Raw genomic sequence first — 19,463 nt, forward strand, 5'->3', positions numbered from 1 at the left:
GTCCCTTGAGCATGGCGGGGTGGAGGAGGGAACACCATCCTCCCAGATATGTAGGGGATCCTCACAAAATGCAGGAATTACGGGATGAAAGCCACTGTGCCGTACATGAGGGGTGTACTGGTTTGTCCTGGCCCTGTACTCTAATCATCTGTGAATTACTGAGGACTATCCATTCGCCAACTGACGCAGAGTCCATCGCAGTCCCTGGAAGGGCTCTCATTGACTCCTGCGCGCTTTGCATCAAAGCCCTTCGCACTGTCCTACAGGATGGGATGAGTGGGTTAGAATGCTTCTTGTCTTGCTTCTGGGCTTCTTGTTCCTCAGGCTACGAAGTGGGAGGGTCCTTCGGGGCAGCACTGTCAGCCCTAGGCTAAGGGAGAGAAGTCTTGCCTCCTGTCCTACACAGCAAGGCTTTGGCTGTTGCTTAGCCAGGGAATTGCGTGGGTGAGGGGGATGGCTTAGGCTGCTGCAATGATCTAGGAGAACGTGCAGGGGAAATGTGGAATGACCGTTTCATGCATGTGTTGCTCTGCATGGTTTGTTACCCGTTCTCACCAATGTGGTGTTCCTCAGCATGACATTCCTGTCAAAAAGGCAGCATGTGGAGCTAGTATGTGAAGGCACTTGTGTCCAGCCCAGTTCACCCAGTCTCTGGGTCCAGCGCAGTCTCTGGGCCGACCCCGTCAGGTGCAGCTGCCCCGCCGAGCTGAGGGGAGAAGGAAACCCAGGAAATGCCTCATCTCCACAGTTACAAGAGCAAATACCTGCTGTAGAAGCCAGGCTCATGAGAGGGAGAGGAAGGAAAGGAGTGGGGAGGCTGCCAGTTGGGCTGTGTGAGGAAAGATGGAGCCCAGGGGGTGAAGTGACTGACTGCAAATCATCGCTCCGCTTTCTCTGACAGCAGCACTGTCACAAACCACAGGGCCTGACAAAATGAAGGTTGTGAATTCTTTGCCACAGCTCCCATGCCTGCTCCCTCTGCATGTCTGACAAGCAGCCTGCATGCTCTGGAGTTTTTCTCACGTCTAATTACAGGAGAACAGCTACTAAAACACAGGCATGCGGCCAGGAAGGGGCAGACGTCTCTGGACATGCTAAGCTGTGGGCAGGAAGGAGTTAAAGGTCCATGGCTAGTGGTGTGGCTGAGAAGTAAATGGCAGAATGCGTCTCCGGAGTGTGGCACAAGGGTGCAGTGCTGCTGGCTCCCAGGGAGGAGCTGCAGAAGGGTTTGGGCAAAGGATAAAACTCCAGGTATGCTCAGAAGCCAGCCCCAGGTTCCCAGAGGGAGCATTGCCCTGTCGGGGAAGGAGGGCGTGGAATAGGAGAGGCTGGCTGGTTGGGAGCAGGGCTTGGCAGGGGCTCTGGCTAGCCACGCCTCCCTGCGTTTTTGTGCATGCTTCGAGGAGCTGCAGAGGACAGATCAATGTGAGCTCCCCTGGATGCTGGTCTGCTGCAGGACACTTTTCCTGGAACTGGATTTTTCATGGCTCCAGTGGAGCAGCATCTGTGTCTCCTGCTCTTGCTAACCTGCTGCTGCTCCTTGGCGGAGGCACAGTTTCTTGGCTGGCTCTGGGGGAGCCAAAAAACCCCCAAGGTAACGACCCTGCCCCCCACAGAGAGCCCCGCTACGGAGGGACAGACGGCGGAACTGCTTACCTCTCCTGTGGCCACCACGACAGAGGCTGCTGTGCCGGCGACCGCGCAACCAGGGGACCGAGTATGGCGCACGCTCTCAGTCACGAGGCAGGCACCAGCCATGGACACCGCTGTCCCCGCTCTGGCATCCCCTGCCATGCCCCAGGGCAAAGAGGAGAACATCGCGGGAGTGGGGGCTGAGATCCTGGACGTAGCAGAGGGCATCAGGAGCCTGGTTCAGCTGTGGGATCAGAGGACCGGGAACACAGGGGAGCCCACAGCCGCTGCTCCTCTGACAACCCCTCACACCAGCCTGGCTGCTCTAAGCTCTGCAACGGGGCTGGCTGGCCGTGGGAACATGACTGCCAACTTGACAGGGGAGGGCCACAGCCTGATCGGGACCAGGGTGCCAGAGGCTTCACTTCCCACGCCAGCAGGGCCCCCGCCTGCCTGGAACAGGACTCAGGCGCTCTTACAGAAGCCTGCAGCGGCTCTTCCAGGTAGTGCTTCTTTCTCGTTTTCACCAGGTGGAGATGCCCGTGGTGAGATCTTTGCAGAGGATCAGGAAGGTGCTGTCCTCCCACAAGCAAGGGCTGGCGGGGGAGTGGCCTCAGAAAAGAGAGGAGGAGTTTCACCGACAGCAAGTGTTCTGGACTGGTGGGAGCTGCAGACCAATATCAGCGTGCATGCCGGGATTCCAGCCCAGCTGGCAGGTTCTTTAGACAGCTGGCTATCCCATTATATTGCACATTCAAACCAATCGGTCTCTTATGGGAATAGTACCCGTCGCAGCCTTAAAAATAACAGCAGCCAATCAGTGCAAAGCACTGACCCTTCCATAATGCATTTTGGGATGGCGGTGGCTGATTTAACTAGGAACCATACTGATGCTGTTTCTAATATGAATGCAACTAATTCTGTGGAATTTTTTTCTGCCAATAATTCTGAATCTCTTGAGTTTGATTTACTAACCTACACTATGCAACTTTATAACAATGGTAGCGCAGGGCTTGCTTCCTCCTTTCCTGGATTGACACTTCCAGCGGGTCGCTGCTTGCCCTTCCCAGCCGACCTGCCATATTGCAACAACCTGGGCATAAGGCATTTCAGATTACCGAATTATTTCCATCATGGCAGTGACGTGGAAATTTGGGCTGCTTTGCATGAGTGGGAGGGGCTTCTGACATCTCGGTGCCACCGCTACCTGGAATGGTTTTTCTGCTTGCTGCTGGTCCCCGGGTGCAATGCTTCTATTCCGATAACGCCCCCACCGTGCTGGGGGTTCTGTGAGGCTGTGAGAGATCTGTGCTGGATTCATTTGAAAGAGGGGCGCCTCCCAATATCATGTGACTCTCTCCCTGCAGAGGATGCTGGGTATTCTTGTGTGTTTGTAAATGTGTCTGCAGGTAATATCATGGGGGTAATGTTTCTTACCAATTTTTCTGTTTCTTCCCCCAGGTAATCTTAAGCTAAATCTGTACTTGCTTTGCCAACTTTGTGGTTTTGTGGGGGTAAAGCAGTGACTTCCATCAAACTGTCCCCTGCCCTCTCCTTCCATTGGTGTGTCTACACAGGGGGACGCTGCTCTCTTTAGAGCTCTGCCAGCTTGGGTCTGGCTTGTGGCCAGTCCTGCTAGCCCAGGTGCCCAGACCACACTGCTGGCGAGGCCTGTGCTCCGTGCCAGATGCTGAAGGAGGTTAATGGCAGTTGCCAAGTGACTCCTCCCCCCTCTCTCTGCCCAGCCCCACAACCCCTCTAGCTTTGGGTCAGAGGGCAGAGGAGGAGTGGAATCCATCCAGCACCTGGCATTGGCCACTGTCAGAAGGCAGGATACTGGGTTAGATGGACCATTGGTCTGACCCAGTGTGGCCGCTCTTACGTTCTTATTCTCTCCTCTGCTGCCAGCGAAGGGTCCAAAATCACGGAACGACTCTGCTGCTGATGACGTACTTGGAGCCATATCTGTGGCTCGTGCGTTCTAGCAGGGCGTTGGGGCAGTTTTCCTAGTGTCCTTGCACTTTTGTTGGGGGACTCGAAGAGCTGGGTCTATTTCAAATCACCTGTCTGCTGCTGGAGACAGCTTTCTCTCTGGAGATTCCAGCTTGTCTATCATGGCTTTGGAAGATGGCGCAATGCTGGGATGGGGCACCATACGTCCGTGGTGCTCAGGGTCTCTTCACTGGCTGTGGGTGATGCCCTGAACATTGCCTTCCAATTTCCTTCCCTCCTTCTACTGACTTGTGCAGCCAGGAGCACGGATCCGTCCCTCTGTCATTCTGGGGCTGTTATCCTTGCTAGTGCAGTCTTGTTGCTGGGTCCTGAGGATCGATGCACTGTATTGATGCCCTACTGCTGAGCTGGGGGCATTCCCACCTTCCCTGTCTCTGGGTGTCCCCTGGGCACTGCACTACGTGGTCTGAATGAAGTTCCTTCCAGAGATTGCTCTCTCTGTCTGTCTCTCACAGTACACTAGTGAAAGAGGAGAGTTCTGTGTCAGGTTCCCAGCCCTAAAAAGGTCTGACATTAATACTAATTGTGCTAGCTCTTCAAAATACTATATTAACATGCCCCAGCTCTGGAGCTGGGCTCCCTTCCGCCACGTTCACTGGCTGTGGGATCTGCAGATGGTCAGAACTGGTCTGCTAGCAGGTGTGCTCGGGGCGATGGAGAGTCCTTGGACCAATCTGCTCTGTGAAGAGGACACTTCTAAAGTGTATAAAGTCGAGAATGATACATTTGTCCACAGATCTACCGGCCCTTCCCCCCTGTGTGTATACAGTGTGTGGGGGGGAGGGGGAGAGCGGGAGGCACGGCAGCACGGGCTGCATCTTGAATCTAGACCTTGCAGGAGCAGCGTTGGGGGCAGAGGAAGCACAGCCTGGGAGCTGGCATTGATGGGAAAGCACCGAGTGAAACTTTAAACAAATGAGTCCTGTTCCACCCTCTCCATCTAAGGCTTTGGGCAGATTTCTTCATCTACGTCTGTCTGAGTTCAGCTCTTTCAAATAAATATTGCCGTCAATTCATCATTGCTTTCTGGGCAGTCCAGGCAGGGCCCATCCTCCGTTCCTATTGCAGGAGGTTTTAGAAATAAAGGGATTTTTGTTTGAGGAGATTAAAAATTCCCATGAATGTCTCGCATAGCTAACCAGGTTCAGACCCTGTTCCGGTGCCTGGCTTATACCTAATTCAGATGCTGCACCAGGGTACCGTTCCCACAGCCCGAGAGCACTGGCTTTTCACTAGCTCTGGAATTACCTGAGCCGTCTTTTCTGTGCATTGACATCCCTGAGGCCAGAGAGAAGCCAAGAGGCAGAGGATGTAATAGGGATGCCCCCCCACGCTCTGCCACAACCCGTGGGATTTGTTGAACTCTCCCTGGGCTTGCCAGTGTTCTGTGCAGTAAGTTAACAATTCCTCAGGCTATGTAGATGAGTCCTTGGCTGATGGCTTCCCACGCTTCTCTAGGTAGTGCTGCATCCTCCTGACGTATTCTGCTTCCGCTGAGTAGAGCTGTTCCTGGCGCTGTGTGTATGGCAGGACTTGTGCATTCTGCTGGACGTACATAGCCTGGGCACCGCTCTGATGTTCGAGCAGCTCCTGGGGATAGACATTCTGTTCAGCAGCCACTCGGGGGCTGTGTCAGATTTTTTTCTCATGTTCTTACATTAATAAGGAGCAGATTCTTCCACCCTCCTCTCCCGCAGTGATGCCTTCCTTCCCAGTGGTCCCTTGCAGAAGAAGGGACCTCTCGTCATCCGTGTTCCCTCCAGTTTTCCCACCCATGTGCGGAATGAATTTTGTTATGTGCACCAATATGGAGGTGAGGTGTGACATGACTCTGTGTGACACATCACCTCCATATTGGTGCACATAGCATAAATTCATGTGGTGGGGGCTCAGGGCTGGAGCAGAGTGTTGGGGGGCAGGGAGGTCAGGGCTCCAGCTGGGGGTGGGGCCGGGGATGAAGGGCTTGGGGTGCAGGCTGCCCCAGGGCTATGGCAGGGAGAGAGGATTCTCTCCAGCTCCCTCTCCCCGTGGCAGCTCCGGGGCTGGGGCCCAGGATCAGCGCCTCTCCCCTGGCCGCGGCAGGCCTGGGGCTGGGGGAGAGGCATCTCTCCCTGCCTCGCCTGTGCGGCGCTTAATAGGCTGCCATGCGGCCGCGCAGCTTAGAGGGAACTTAGCTCGCCATGAGTTCACAGACTCACAGGCTTTAAGTTCAGAAGGAGCCATCGTGATTGTCTAGTCCAGGGGTGGGCAAACTACGGCCCGTGGTCCGGATCCGGCCCCTCAGGGCTTTGGATTTCGGCCCATGGGATTGCCCCCCGTGGTGCCGCGGGCCTGGCGCCGCTCTCAGAAGCGGCTCCCAGGCAGGGGAGCAGAGGGCTCCATGTGCGTTGCTCTTGCCTCCAGGCACCGCCCCCCTGCAGCTCCCATTGGCTGGGAATGGGGAACCGCGGCCAATGAGAGCTTCGGGGGAGGTACCTGGAGGCACAGCAAGGGCAGCGTACACAGAGCCCTCCGCGCTCCCCCCCGCCCCCCTGCAGGGGCCGCAGCGCTTCCTGGAGCGGCGCGGGGACAGGGCAGGCAGGCAGAAAGCCCGCCCTCGCCCCGGTGCCCTCCGCTGCCACCCCAGAGCCGCTTTAGGTAAGCGGTGCCAGGCCAGAGCCTGCCCCCTGCCCCCCCACCTCCCTGCCCCACGCCCCCCCCCCCCCCCCTGCCCCCCAACCCCCTGCCCTGAGCCCTCTGCCACAGCCTGCACCCCTGCCCTGAGCCCCCTCCTGCACTCCGCACCCCTCCTCCACCCCAACCCCCTTCCCTGAGCCCCCTTATACACCCCACACCCCTCCTCTGCCCCAATCCCTTGCCCTGAGCCCCTTCCTGCACACCGCACCCCCTCCCACACCCTGCACTCCCTCACGCACCCCAATCCCTGCCCCGGCTCTGCATACAATTTCCCCACCCAGATGTAGCCCTCGGCCCAAAAAGTTTGTCCCCCCCCCCCCCCCCCGCCCCGTCTAGTCTAACTCCCGGTTAGCACAGGCCAGAACATGTCACAGAGACTCCGGGTGATGAAGAACCCAGGTCTCTGTGGAGGAAGTACAGGATGCTGGCCTGCCTCGTTGGGTGGCTAGACCGAGCCAGGGCTAGTCCTTGCAATAAGAGGGGTGGAGAGTACTGAACTGGGTAGCTCAGCTTTCCGTGAGGCCCCAGTAACTGTCCAGAGACAGGATGCTAAATTACTGGAGGCTATGAACCAAACTCCGCTATGTTTCTCCTTTCCCCTGTAAATGTTGTACTCTTAGTACAGGGGCCGTGACCACATCTGCACTAAGCTTTGCTTACATTTCTTTTTGGATACCCTAAGGTGTTTCACAGGATAGCTGAGTGAGTTCCTTTTGTTGTGGTTAATTATTTACACATTAGCAAATATTTGGTTCTCATTGTTGGGGCAACAGGGGCAGCATTTTGTTTAATATAAGTCAACCAAAAAAAGTGTGTGTCTGTGCGCACACGCAAACTGTACAGGGGCTGTTAAGGACTAGAAACACCAATCAGAGCAGTGTACATTCTGTACGTGCCTGCCCGGGAGAACAGGAATTCCTAGAAATGAAGTACCACAGGGTGCTTTCATCAGTGTTTAGAATGACTGTGAGGTGAATATTTTTAGGAGACATGGATCAACTTTTCGCTGTGGTTGGAACTGCTGATGTGGCCTGCTGGATGTTTTCACCACAACACCAATTAATTTGAACAGAACATCTGACTATCCCAGACAGGCCTGGCCAGCTGTCTTGGAGCTGCATGTGTGTGGAGGTTCCTTATTCCCCTTAGTTTGGTCATGTCTGTGGAGTTAGTTAAGGTCAATATAGCTTAATTGCACTGACTTTGAAGGCCCATTTTAAACAATGTAATTCTTTATGTTGGGGATTCCAATCAGCAAGTATAAAGTGCCCCCAGAATGCCTTGAAGCAGATGGTCTGTTTGACCAGCGGGAAGGAGGAGAGGGCAGCGACAATTGGGATACTCTTATGGATGTAAGAATGGCTCCCTACTGGCTTTGACCTTTCATTAATAACTGCCCCCGACACTGAAGAGTTACTGTTTTAGGCTGTCCCTCAAGGGTGCACGTTAAATATTCTCAGGAATGCTGTCGGTCATTCAACTCCTACATACAAGGGCGTATTGGCCTGCACAGCTAAAAGTTCCCAGGCTAATAGTCCAAAAAAAGAAAAGCGAGCTGGGGAAGCTGTTGTTGGCATGGGGCTATGAGCAGGGACAAAGCCAGGCAGCTGACTCACCATTTTGTATTTAGGGAAAAGCTAAGTTTATAGAACATTCTCTGGATTTTCACGTTGCTTAGGGTGTTTAAAGGGCAATGGGGTATTTGTGTAGTTTGATTTTTTTTTTTAACAGTTCAGCTGCTCCTGCTACATGCCTGAAGTTAGGATTTGCTATGGCCTGGGGATTTCCACAGGAGTGTATGGGGATACTGCAGAAAGAGAGGGGTTTGGACTTCTGTCTCCCAGCAGGGTACCTAACTTGTCCCATTCCTCCCCTTCTCTGGCGTTCCATGCAGATGGGAGAGGCTGTGTAAAGTTTGCCCCGTTTTGCTGTATTTTACCATGCCCGGTAACCCAGCCCACTAGGATGGGTTAATTTCTAAATTGCATATTTAATTAGGTTCATTGGTTGTTTTCTCTAGATACACAACAGCTTTGTTTTCTTTCTCTAGTTTGCCAGGTATCGGGGCTCTTTGAACCTGTGGAAGGCATGAGTCCTTTGATCCTTCCTTCTCTCTGTGTGTCTGAGCATGAGTGGCTCTGTTAGCGTGTCTAGGCACAGCTCTCCTGGGCAGGGGTCTCTCAGAAAGCGAAGGTGTACAGAAGGTATATCAACCCAAGGCACGGATCGAGCAGTTTACAAATCAAACTGGGCAGCAGGACGCCAGCTGCCCCACGCACCCTGCAGCTCTGGGGCTGACCCTGTGCCTCCAAGCAGACAGATGTAGGACCAGCTCCCTGGCACAGAATGGGGAGGGATTCTCCCGTGAGTGGCTGAAGGCAGCAGAGCCTGATCCTGGCTCCTGTCTTGGCCGCATGGTCACTCCAGCAGTGCAAAGGTACCAGCCAACCGGAGAGAACAGCTGGGGATGACTCCAGTGCAGGGGTGTGATGGGGGCATGGCCATAGTGCTAACACGCTTCCATGCTGCCCAGCTTGGGGGAGCCAAGGCAGCCGGAGCAGTCCTGGGTCAGGGAGCCACAAATCCGCTTCCTCCTCCACCACATACAGCGGCATCCCCAGGCTGCCTATAGCTGTGCCAGCAGGGAGCACTACCTGCTGCGTGCAACGGGCGGGGCTGTCTCTGAAAAGCACGTCCTCCAAGGTCTGTAATTCCGGTGCCCTGCTAAGCCAGGGCGTGAGAGAAGGCGGAGGAGCGGGTGAGCACTCCTCAGCAGGAACCCCTGCAGTGATAAGTGGAGCTGCACTCTGCTCTGGAATTGCAGTTTAGACCCAGGGGTGTGGTTGGTGAGGCAGCCCTCCTGGAGCCGTCCGTTGTCCTCTTTCCTATGGCTTGGGGCGTAGCAACAACTACAAATTTACACCTGAGTTTGCTAGCTAGCACGTTGCCGCAGCAGTGAGCTGGTGAATGTCCTTCACACCCCCGGCAAAAGAATGAAGGGGACACTCCGATATGATGTGCTCTGTGGTTTGTGCCTGGTGACTACAGTCACATGCAGGTGTTTGCCTCATTTTCCATTTAAAGAGGGTTTGTCCACATCTCCCAGGGGCTGACCTGCTGCCATTCAATCTGCATCCGTCTTTCCGACACAAAACCCGGTGGTGGGTCCTTGGCAGGGTCAACAACGAGCTGTTTGTTTTGAGCGGTCGAAATGCTCCATGTGACTCTCCATTGAGCCTCCGCATCGAAGCTGGGTGTGAGGGTCTCGCTGCGGTTCCATAGGGGGCTGCGGGATTTTAGTCTCGTTTTTGGCAGGTTCTGCAGGTCATCGTGCAGCGGGATTCTTGCGTTTGCACTGACATGCTTGCATGGAAAGCGAGATGTCTGAGCAGCTCTTCTAATCTGCGGAGGCTGGATGTGCAGTAGAACCGGGAGCCAGTTGACTGGAGTTGATTTATTTGAGCGTCCCTGACACTATATTCATTGCATCATTGAGTTGATGTCAAGGAGTTTAGTGTGACTGCTGTGAGACCACACTGGCACACAATATTCAGCTGCAGAGTAGCTGCAATTGTTGCGGTTTGTAAGGTCCGTGGACTGCCCCAGGATGTTCCAGCATTCAGTGAAGCTCCAGTTCAGACCTACAAAGGTACGGTGCCCTGGGGTTTGAATCCTGCGGCCTGGTGAACCTTTACGCCCCACTGGGGTTCCCACAGGGTGTAACTTACCTGCCAAAGGGTCCCAGGAATTGGATGTCTAGGAAAATCAATTAATGGGGGTGAGAGAGTCCGGGGAATGTGCTTAAGCAGTGCCAACTCCTGGTATTCAATCTCTTCCTTAAAGCCCCAGCTCCGGGAGTCAAGTGACTAGGTGAGAACTGATCTCTGCTCTCATTAAAACAATAAAATAAGCTTCTAGCCCTTGTGCTGGCAGAGAGGTCTGTAAAGGTGACCGGAGTGTGCCCTGAGGGCTCAGAAGCCGGGAGACAAATTTAGAGAACCGAGTGTTTGTGATTTTTATAAAAATTTCATGATTTTTAAGTCAACCTCCTGTTTTTTGAGGCCTGACTCACGATTTTTGAAGGATTGGGGTTGCCAGTAGTGCTGGATTTCACACCTTCTTACATCCCATGTTAGTTCTGTGCTGCTGCCGCTCCCCTTTCTTTTCTCTCGGCATGTATTCGTTAACAGCAGCTTGCTGCTGTGGGACTCTGGCCTCCGTGAAGAGCCCCGTGGTGTTTGATGCCCTGTCTCACGCAGCACTGAGCTGCTTTGCCATCTTCGATGCAGTGTGTGGCGATTCCAGGTCACAGCGTTGCTGATGTCAGGAATGGTTCGTCCTTTCCTTCTCTTCAAAGCTGTTCCATTTGCTGAGTGCTCAGGCCAAGTCCGGGAAAGGCCCTGCCACCTGGCATCGCTGCTCTGGGAATATTTTTGGCTCTTTTCAATAGAGATTTGTGAAAAGTTTTAGGTGTATTTAAAGTGGGTTCAAACATTGCCCCACAAGGTAGCATGCCTCCACTCTCCTGGGCTCTCTGTAGTCGCAAATATTTATCTTGATTGTATGATCAATAATTTCCAAAGGTTGATGGTTAGGATCAAAATGTACCGGATTGACTAACATTCATTCCAGTCCTTGCAGAGTGCACGGCGAGTGTAACCCCTTAGATGTGTGTGTTTTTACTGTAGACTGGAAGAGGTGGCTCCTCATCCTGACACCTGAACCTGGCATTTCAACCCAGCTGATGGCTTCTGTTCATAGAAACTTTGTTCCTTGGCCTAAAACTGCAATGAGCAGAGAAAGCCGTTCTCTTTCCCTGTGGCTTATAACAGCTTGTCAGCTGGACTGCTCTCTTGTGAATGTTTGGGTGGCACTCTAAAATCGAGTTGTTTGCCAAGAGTGAGGAAGTGACCTCCTTGTTGTGGCTTCACACCTCCTTGTAAAGCAGCAGCTGCCGTATTTCTCAACTGTACGTCGTACAGAGGGACTTCATTTATTTTAGACCCAATGTTATGAGTCTTCTGTTGGTGTCGTTGTTTGCTGTTGTAATTATCAATGATGGAGATGCGGAGCCCCAAAGCCAAGGTTGTAGGAAAGTTTTTGTGTGTGTTCATGACAAGACCCTCCCCCCATATCAATTCAAGCTCCCCCTTCCCTTGTGTGAAGTGAGAAGGGCAATTAAAATGAGTAGGGGGATGGAACAGCTTCCACATGAGGAAAGATTTAAAAAATTGGTAGTGTTCAGCTTGGAAAACAGACTAAGGGGATATGATAGGGATCTATAAAATCATGAGTGGTGTGGAGAAAGTGAATAAGGAAGTTTTTATTTATTCCTTCACGTAACACAAGAAGTAGGGATCACCAAATGAAATGAATAGGCAGCAGGTTGAAAAACCTAATAAAAGGAAGTATTTTTTCACACAACGCACAGACAACCTGTGGAACTCTTTGCCAGAGGATGTTGTGAAGGCCAAAAGTATAACTGGGTTCAAAAAAGAATTAGATAAGTTGATGGAGGATAGGCCCATCAATGGCTATTAGCCAGGATGGGCAGGGATGGTGTCCCTAGCCTCTGTTTGCCAGGAGCTGGGAATGGGCGATGGGATGGATCACTTGATGATTCCCTGTTCTGTTAATTCACTCTGGGGCATCTGGCACTGGCCACTGTTGGAAGACCTTTGGTCTGACGCAGTGTGGCCGTTCTTATGGAGTCCCTCCTTTTGGGTCCTGTTCACACACAATGGAGAGCTTGGAAAACAGATCTAACATCCGAGGCTGCGTGAGAGCGACGACTGAGCATGGAAAGGCTGCTGCTTTCAGCTAGGCAGTCGCTCCACTACTGCTGTCTCGTTCCTTTGCTAGGACATGAAAAGTGCCACATAAAGCCAACTAGTGTCTCTACACGCCAATATATCTTAGCTTTGAGTAAATAGAATTTCAAGTTTTTCTTCACACTCAAATTACTACATTACTTCTTTACTTAATATTCCTAAGAACTCCGTGCTGCCTGTTTCTGATGCTCTGCAGGTCAGGAGGGAGATCTCTGTGTACTGTATAACGCATATTTAAAGAGACTGTCTGATTAAAACAAGTTGTGCTTTAAGAGAGGGAGGAAGAGCTGGCAGTGCCGGTGTGGAGCTGGTCCCAGTCCTGCAGTGAGGATCTGGGCCTTAGACAGCGATCAGAGAGCGCGTTTCCTGTGACCCGTTTACATGGTTTCCTAAGGCTATGCACCGAGCTTAAGGAGTCGATGTTGATGTCAGCATCTCTTTCTGCTGGGTTCAGTGTCTGGTTAGTGTTACATGCCAGTGTGATGCTCCAGTGTCTGGGTTCCAGAAGCAACAGGGACATTTCACTACAGTCGGCCAGAGGCGTTCAGGGAGCCGGAGTTGAGCCCCCAAACTCATGAGTGTTTTAAATTACAAACTTTTTGCCGTCTGGTTTCGGAGCCTGTCAGTGGCAGCATGGGAGTTGCGGCCACAAGGGGCTGTGAGGAGTGGAATATAACTCTGAGGCTGCTCTAACTTTCACTGGGCACCAGGCAGGTCTCTGCATGGTCTCAGAATATAGGCAGTATAAAGGTGGCGGAGACCCCCCAGTCCTCTGTTCCTGCCCCATGGTCGAAATGGAGTAACTGGGAACTGGCCCCCGAGGGTTTACATTGGTGTAAAGTGTTGCGGGAGAGAGGAGGATCAGGGCCAGTGTTTTCCAAAGGGAGAAGAACTGCTGTCACCTTGATATCTTACACGTGTAGGAGTAACTGCTGCATCCCTCGGCAGCTTCTAACCACGGGCTTGACTCTTCCCATCGCTCTTCGTCCTGAGTGAAAAGTTGTTTTGTTTTTTCGCCTGTTGCTTTAGGGGTTTTAAGGGATTGATCATTTACGCTTAGGCAGGGGAGGGCAATGCTACGTTCCCGAGCGCTCTGCATGGGACACACGTGGATCCCATAGGCTCAGGGAGACTCTAGTTGTTTCAAAGACAATCCAGCCTCTGGCACAGGGTTTATCAGCCTTCCTACGAGATTGTGGGGAGTTTCAGCAGCTGTTCCGTTCACGGTACCAGCTCAGGGGCAAAATGGTTGCATCACATCCCAAATTTTCTGGCATTCCTTCCTTGTAACATTCCCAGCTGCAAACGGCTCTAGGACAATACGCTGTTGTAGTCAGCAGCACTGGGAAATCTCTTGGCCAGCCCTAGAAGTGAACACAGCTCTATGCAGTCTTTCACGTTGAATGCAGCCACCCACCCTGCTGGCAAACCCCTGTCTGCTTCCCCCTTCTTATCAGCCTCACTGGCACCACCCTGCACACAGTCGCTTTCAGCTCTGCCCTGGCTTGCTGGGACAGAATTTGTAAGCCCTGTCTCTGCATTGAAATACCTGCCTGGGTTCGTGGCCAGGGGATCCGGCTGTGGGGCACAACGCGTTGCAATTCAGAAGCGTGCAGGAGCAGAACCCAATGTGTAGGAGCAGCAGCCACAGTTTGCATTGTGGTGGCAGGATGGTCCGGCACTGCAGCCGGCAGTGAGCATTGCAGCGCGGGTAGACAGGCACGCACCAGTGGGGCTCGAGCTAGCATGCTAAAAATAGCTGGGGGAACGTTGCGGCTCGGGCAGAAACTCCAACTAGCTCCTAGCACTTAGACCCGCGGGACCTGGGCATGGTCTTGAGAGCCCAAGCTGCGACGTCCATACTGGTATTTTTACCACATTAGTTCAAGCAGAGCGAGCCCGAATCTGGCTGCCCCAGTGTTGACATACCCTTATGTGTGCGGAGTGCTCTTGTGAGAGTCCGGGGATCTCTTGGCTGGGATGTTGGCAGACACTAGGGAGGGAAAGTTGCTGGAACCAAGTGATGGGAGATCAGGAGTTTGTATGGTTCTTCGAGTGATTGCTCATGTGTATTCCACAATAGGTGTGCGTGCTCGCCACGTACACCAGTGCCGGAAGTATTTCCCCTAGCAGTACCCATGGGGGGAGCGCCCCCCGCGACTGCCTGGCACGGTATAAGGGGAGCTGCGCACTCCCCCACCCTCAGTTCCTTCTTGCCACCAGTGAAGGTGTGTTGGAAGTGCTCTGCTCCAGCTTTGCTGTAGCTTGTCCCCAGAACTGTTCGTTCGTTCAGCATTAGTACCCGAGTTAGTTAGCTGTTCAGTTAGTTTAGTTAGTCAGTGAGCCCAGGCCGGGGCATGCCCCATGCCCTGGGGTTAAAGTCGTGCGGTTCTTGTCGGCGTTCTATGCCAAGGAGCGACCCGCACGCAGATTGTTTGTGCTGCTTGGGAGAAACCCAATATCAGTGAAAGGTGCAAGATTTGCAAGTCGTTTAAGCTTCGGACCAAAAGAGAAAGGGACATTAGGCTCTGGGCCATCCTGATGGAGTCGGCGCTGACCCCAACCCCGGCACGCCGTTCCAAACTGGTACCCGGCACCCATCAGTACTCAGCGACCCTCTGGTCGGCACTGCTCCCCGTCCACGGGGCACGTCAGGAGGACCAAGAAGACTCCCTCTTCGCAGCGGCACTGAGGGAAATCTGGGACAGAGGCTAGGCCCATGTTGGGCAGTCCTTGATCCCCATCGGGCCCCAGGCCTCCAACTCAAGCTGAGCGGAGTAGCCCGGCCCCTTCGGAACAGGCCTCTCCGGCTGTCCGGATGCCATCCATGCCCGAAGCCCTCCAGGCGGCCCAGGACGTCATGTCCATGCCGGTGCCAGGAGCGCCGCCAATGTCGGCCCCGCACTCCAGAGGCAAGCCGCCGCTGGGATCTCCACAGCCACCTCCGGCCCAGTACCAGTCTCGGTCGAGGGAATGTTCCCAACACTGATCACCGCCCAGCGACCGCTTGGGGCAGAGTCCAGGTGGATCGCCCTTGACGCCGACCAGACTGTCTGGCTGGGTTCCGTCCGTCTGTGACTCATGGCACCGCTCGTCCTCAAGGAGCGAATATCAACAGGACCATGGCAGGTGTCGCTGTCAGTCCTCGTCTCGGAGAGGGTACCGCAGTTGGTCACGGCACAGTTGTCAACGCCATTCCCGCTCGGACTCCCACTCCAAGTCTCCGCCAAGACATCGCAGCCCCGGGCGTCAGTTGCTGGCGTCTCGCCGTCGCAAGTCCACCCGTCGAGGCCGTTCGCGGAGCAGCTATTACCGTTGGTACCAGTCCTCCACGTCAAGATCGCGGTCCCATGGCCGTCATAGATCCCAGCACCGCCACTCCTCCCAGTCCAGGGACAGCAGCGGATCCTACACCAGCCCGGTCTCCATCCATAGCCATCCCTCGATGGGCCAGGCCATCCAACCCGGACAGCCGGCCCCGCCAGTGCCACAGCAGGTGCAGTGGCACCGAGCGTCGTGGCCGGCCGAATGGTACCAGTGGGCACCATGGCCTCCGGCGCAGCCCCCAGTGGGGGCTCGCTCGGTGGCCGGCTCTTCGGAAGCACTGTTGGCCTCCCTCTCCAGACCCCCGAGGAAGGAGTCAGTGGGACATACGTCCTCGGCACCGTGCCTGGAGTTTGACCAGGTGGTGGACCCTCCAGTGCTGGCCGACACCCAGAGCACCGCACCGGCCTCTTCGCCCCGCCTGGAGCAGGCGATTGCGGCCCCACCCCTTTATGTCCCGCGGGAGGACTCCAGGGCCCACCAAGAACTCTTAAAGAGGGTGGCAGCGAGCCTACACCTCCAGGTAGAGGAGATGGAGGAGCCCTCGGACTCCCTGTTTAACGTGTTGCCCCCATCGGCACCAGGTAGGGTGGCCTTGCCTCTCCATGAAGGGGTGGCTAAGATTTCAAATACCCTGTGCCCTCATTGTCCCCCATCTCTAAAAAGGCAGAACGTAAGTACTTTGTACCCACTAAAGGGCACAAGTACTTGTATACCCACCCGGCACCCAACTCCTTGGTGATCGAGTCGGTCAACCATAGGGAACGGCAGAGTCAGCCAGCCCTGACCCCAGTCTCACGGGGCCCTCGTTTGAACCACTGGCCACGTGCTGCTGGTCTCACCTCTCGTGGAAGGTGGCCTTCCTGGTTTCAATCACGTCGGCCAGGCAAGTCTCGGAGCTCAGGGCCCTGACCTCCGAGCCGCCATATACGGTCTTTCATAAGGACGAGGTCCAGCTCCGCCCACACCCCACGTTCCTCCCGAAAGTGGTCTCCGCCTACCACATGAGTCAGGACATTTTTCTACCGGTACTCTGCCCCAAGCCTCACGCGTCCAGTGAGGAGCGCCGTCTCCACACGCTCTATGTGCGGCGGGCTCTGGCTTTCTACCTCGAGCTGACTAAGCAGTTCAGAAAGTCCTCGCAACTGTTCATTGCCTCGGCTAGGTGTGCGAGGGGCCAGCCGATTTCCACTCAGAGGCTGTCCAATTGGATCACTTCATGCATCCGTTCCTGTTATGAGCTGGTGGGTTTCCCCCGCCACCCATTGTGAGGGCACACTCGACTTGGGTGCAGGCCTCGTCGGCTGCCTTCGTGGCCCACGTCCCCATTCAGGACATTTGTAAGGCCGCCATGTGGTCTTCGGTTCACACGTCCACCTCGCACTATGCGATCGTTCCCCAAACCAGGAATGACGCCGGGTTTGGCAGGGCTGTGCTCCATCCTGGGAACTTGTGAACTCCTACCCACCTCCAACAGATATAGCTCGGAGTCACCTATTGTGAAATACACATGAACAATCACTTGAAGAAGAAAAGACAGTTACCTTTTCTGTAACTGGTGTTCTTCGAGATGTGTTGCTCATGTCTATTCCACATCCCGCCCTCCTTCCCCTCTGCCGGAGTTGTCTGGCAAGAAGGAACTGAGGGTGGGGGGAGTGCGCAGCTCCCCTTATACCACACCAGGCAGATGCCACTCCAGGGTCGCGGGGGGCACTCCCCCCCTACAGGTACTGCTAGGGGAAAAACTTCTGGCACTGGTGCATGTGGCGAGCACACACACCTATTGTGGACTAGACATGAGCAACACATCTCGAAGAACACCGGTTACGGAAAAGGTAACTGTTTTTTGAGCAATACTGATAGTAATCTCCATGTGAAAGGCACTGGCTCTTTGTACAGCACCCAAGGCCACAGGACCTTGACTGGCCCCCTGGGTGGTACTCAAATGTCAGGGTTAACAAGGAGAATGCTGGTTACTGAAATACTTCTGAACTTTTTGAGAGATGAATCTTGATGGACTGTTTCAGGAACACACTGGTGCCATTAGGAAAGGCTAACTTTTAAGTTGACAGCTCTTTGCTTCATGTGCTCAGGGTGCCAGAAGCATGTTCAGAAACGGGAAACAAGGCACAAATGTGTAATGGGGAAAGTGATTAACCATTGGAACAATTTACCATTGGATTGGTGGTGGGTTCTCCATCACTGGACATTTTTAAATCAAGGCTGGATGTTTTCCTAAAAGAGATGTTCTCGTTCCAGGACAGCTATTGGACTTAAAGCAGCAGTTAATTCAGGGACCTGTGGCCTGTGTTATGTTGGAGGTCAGACTTGACTGAATCCAATTTTGGAAAAAAGCAATCTTGAGTGATCCCCTTTTAAAATAATAGTTCTTGCTCACTGAAATACTTCCACTAACTCCTGGAACCAAAACCATGTAATTCTCCCAGATCGACTCGCTGACAAGTTATTTTGAGAGCCGGGTGGTGTATGTACAATAGTCACATTTGTCTCAAGTGCACTTCAAAAGCTGCCCCACACCTTGCTCTATGGCCCCTTTGTAAACAGAGAGGAGTGGACTTACGTTAGGAGAAGCAATCCCACACCTTCACAGGGTGCTGTGGTCATTACACGTAGTTGCATCTAGCTTTATATTACCGAGATCCATAGATTTTGAAACGTTATCCCCTGCTTGCCTGTTACCACAAGTACGTGATGCTTCCTGTCCAGGATGCCTGTGGCATCTTTGCCCGCTGTTGGGAAGTGCAGGGAGGCACAATCTCAGTTCAGTGCAGGGAATGAGAGGCCCTTTGCTGTTTTTTGAGAAAGCAAAGTGCTCCGCTTGTAGGTCTGCCTGCCTCCCTGTGTTTATACCATAAAATGAAAGATTCGGAGGGCATGCTCTACCTGTTCTCCCAGAACCACTCCATGGTTCGATCACAGGCACTATACAGAACTGCACACAACAGCTGCTGAGATCAGCTGGCTTAAATTTACATACTTGGAAGGTGTTTTGTATCTGTAGCGAAGGTTTACAATAAATGTTCTGCGCTTCCCACGTTTCAGCGGCCAGTGGAAGTAGGTGTTTTCTAGGGAGTTCAGTTATCTGTGTCTTTTATAATAAAAAAGTTGATAGATACCATCCACATGCCCATTTTTCTGGTGACCCTTATTTTAAGTTTGTTAAAAGATTATTTCTCTTTGAGATTATATGGGCAGTGGTGGCGCTACAGACGCAAATCCAGCATGACTGGCTTGTTTGTGACCTTAGAAATCTGCCTGTCACGGTGGTGATCACGTGAGAGCTGCAGTGATACAGCTCTTCCTCTGGTACTTGTGGAGCAGTGTACATCACCCTGGTTATGGACAGGTTTGTTCACAGAGCTCCCTGCTCACTGAGGAGGACATGGAGCAGTTAGTTTCTCTGCATGTTTGCCCCTTCGCTGCCAAGTGTGTGTATTTGTCTGCTCCTTTCCTCTGGGGGTGCTGCGCTCCCGGAATGTCTGTTTTCTTCGACTGATTTCTGTTGCATGGCTTTCAGTGTTCTGCTTTGCCTGATCGTAAGCTAGGCGCTTTGGGCATGGGCCATCTGTGTGGGTACGGTGTGGGGCCCTGATCCCTTCCCGGGATTTTCTGTACTACGATAATGCTGAGCATTACTGAATGCAAGCACCCTCTCTGAGCAGATTCCTGGTTTTGTTAGCTTTTTGTTACGTTTAAACATCCTGCAAGACATGTTTTGGTGTAATGAGTTTGTCAGGTCTGAAGTGAGAGTTATTTGCAAAGAACTGAGACCCTTTGCCAGTGGGTCTCTGTGTCACAACCCTACAGTGACCAGAGGTGTTACAGTAATAGATTGACTATTTTTCTCTTCTGTCTCAAACCTGTAATTCTAGGGTTACCATATTTTGTGCCTCCAAATGGAGGACACTCCACGGCCCACGGCCCCGCCCCCGGCCCCGCCCACACCCCCCGCCCAACCCCGCCCCC

The 19,463-nt window shown here is 53.4% G+C and overlaps 1 protein-coding gene across 5 annotated transcripts in view; it reads left to right on the forward strand.

Moving 5' to 3' along the window:
- Window positions 1-19,463, forward strand: part of COL18A1 (collagen type XVIII alpha 1 chain) — a 252,301-nt gene that overhangs the window by 141,713 nt on the left and 91,125 nt on the right. The window contains exon 1 of one of the 5 annotated variants that reach the window (XM_034785177.1): window positions 1,404-3,041. The exons of 1 other annotated variant lie outside the window; for it this stretch is intronic. In XM_034785177.1, the coding sequence (XP_034641068.1) occupies window positions 1,484-3,041 (1,558 nt within the window). In that variant the 5' untranslated portion in view covers window positions 1,404-1,483. Of the gene's footprint in view, window positions 1-1,403; window positions 3,042-10,589; window positions 10,654-19,463 lie in introns of those variants that run through there. 3 more of the 5 variants (XM_034785176.1, XM_034785178.1, XM_034785181.1) reach the window with 3 other exon arrangements.

This window comes from Trachemys scripta, chromosome 11 (genome assembly GCF_013100865.1).
Source record: "Trachemys scripta elegans isolate TJP31775 chromosome 11, CAS_Tse_1.0, whole genome shotgun sequence".
NCBI lineage: Eukaryota > Metazoa > Chordata > Testudines > Emydidae > Trachemys > Trachemys scripta.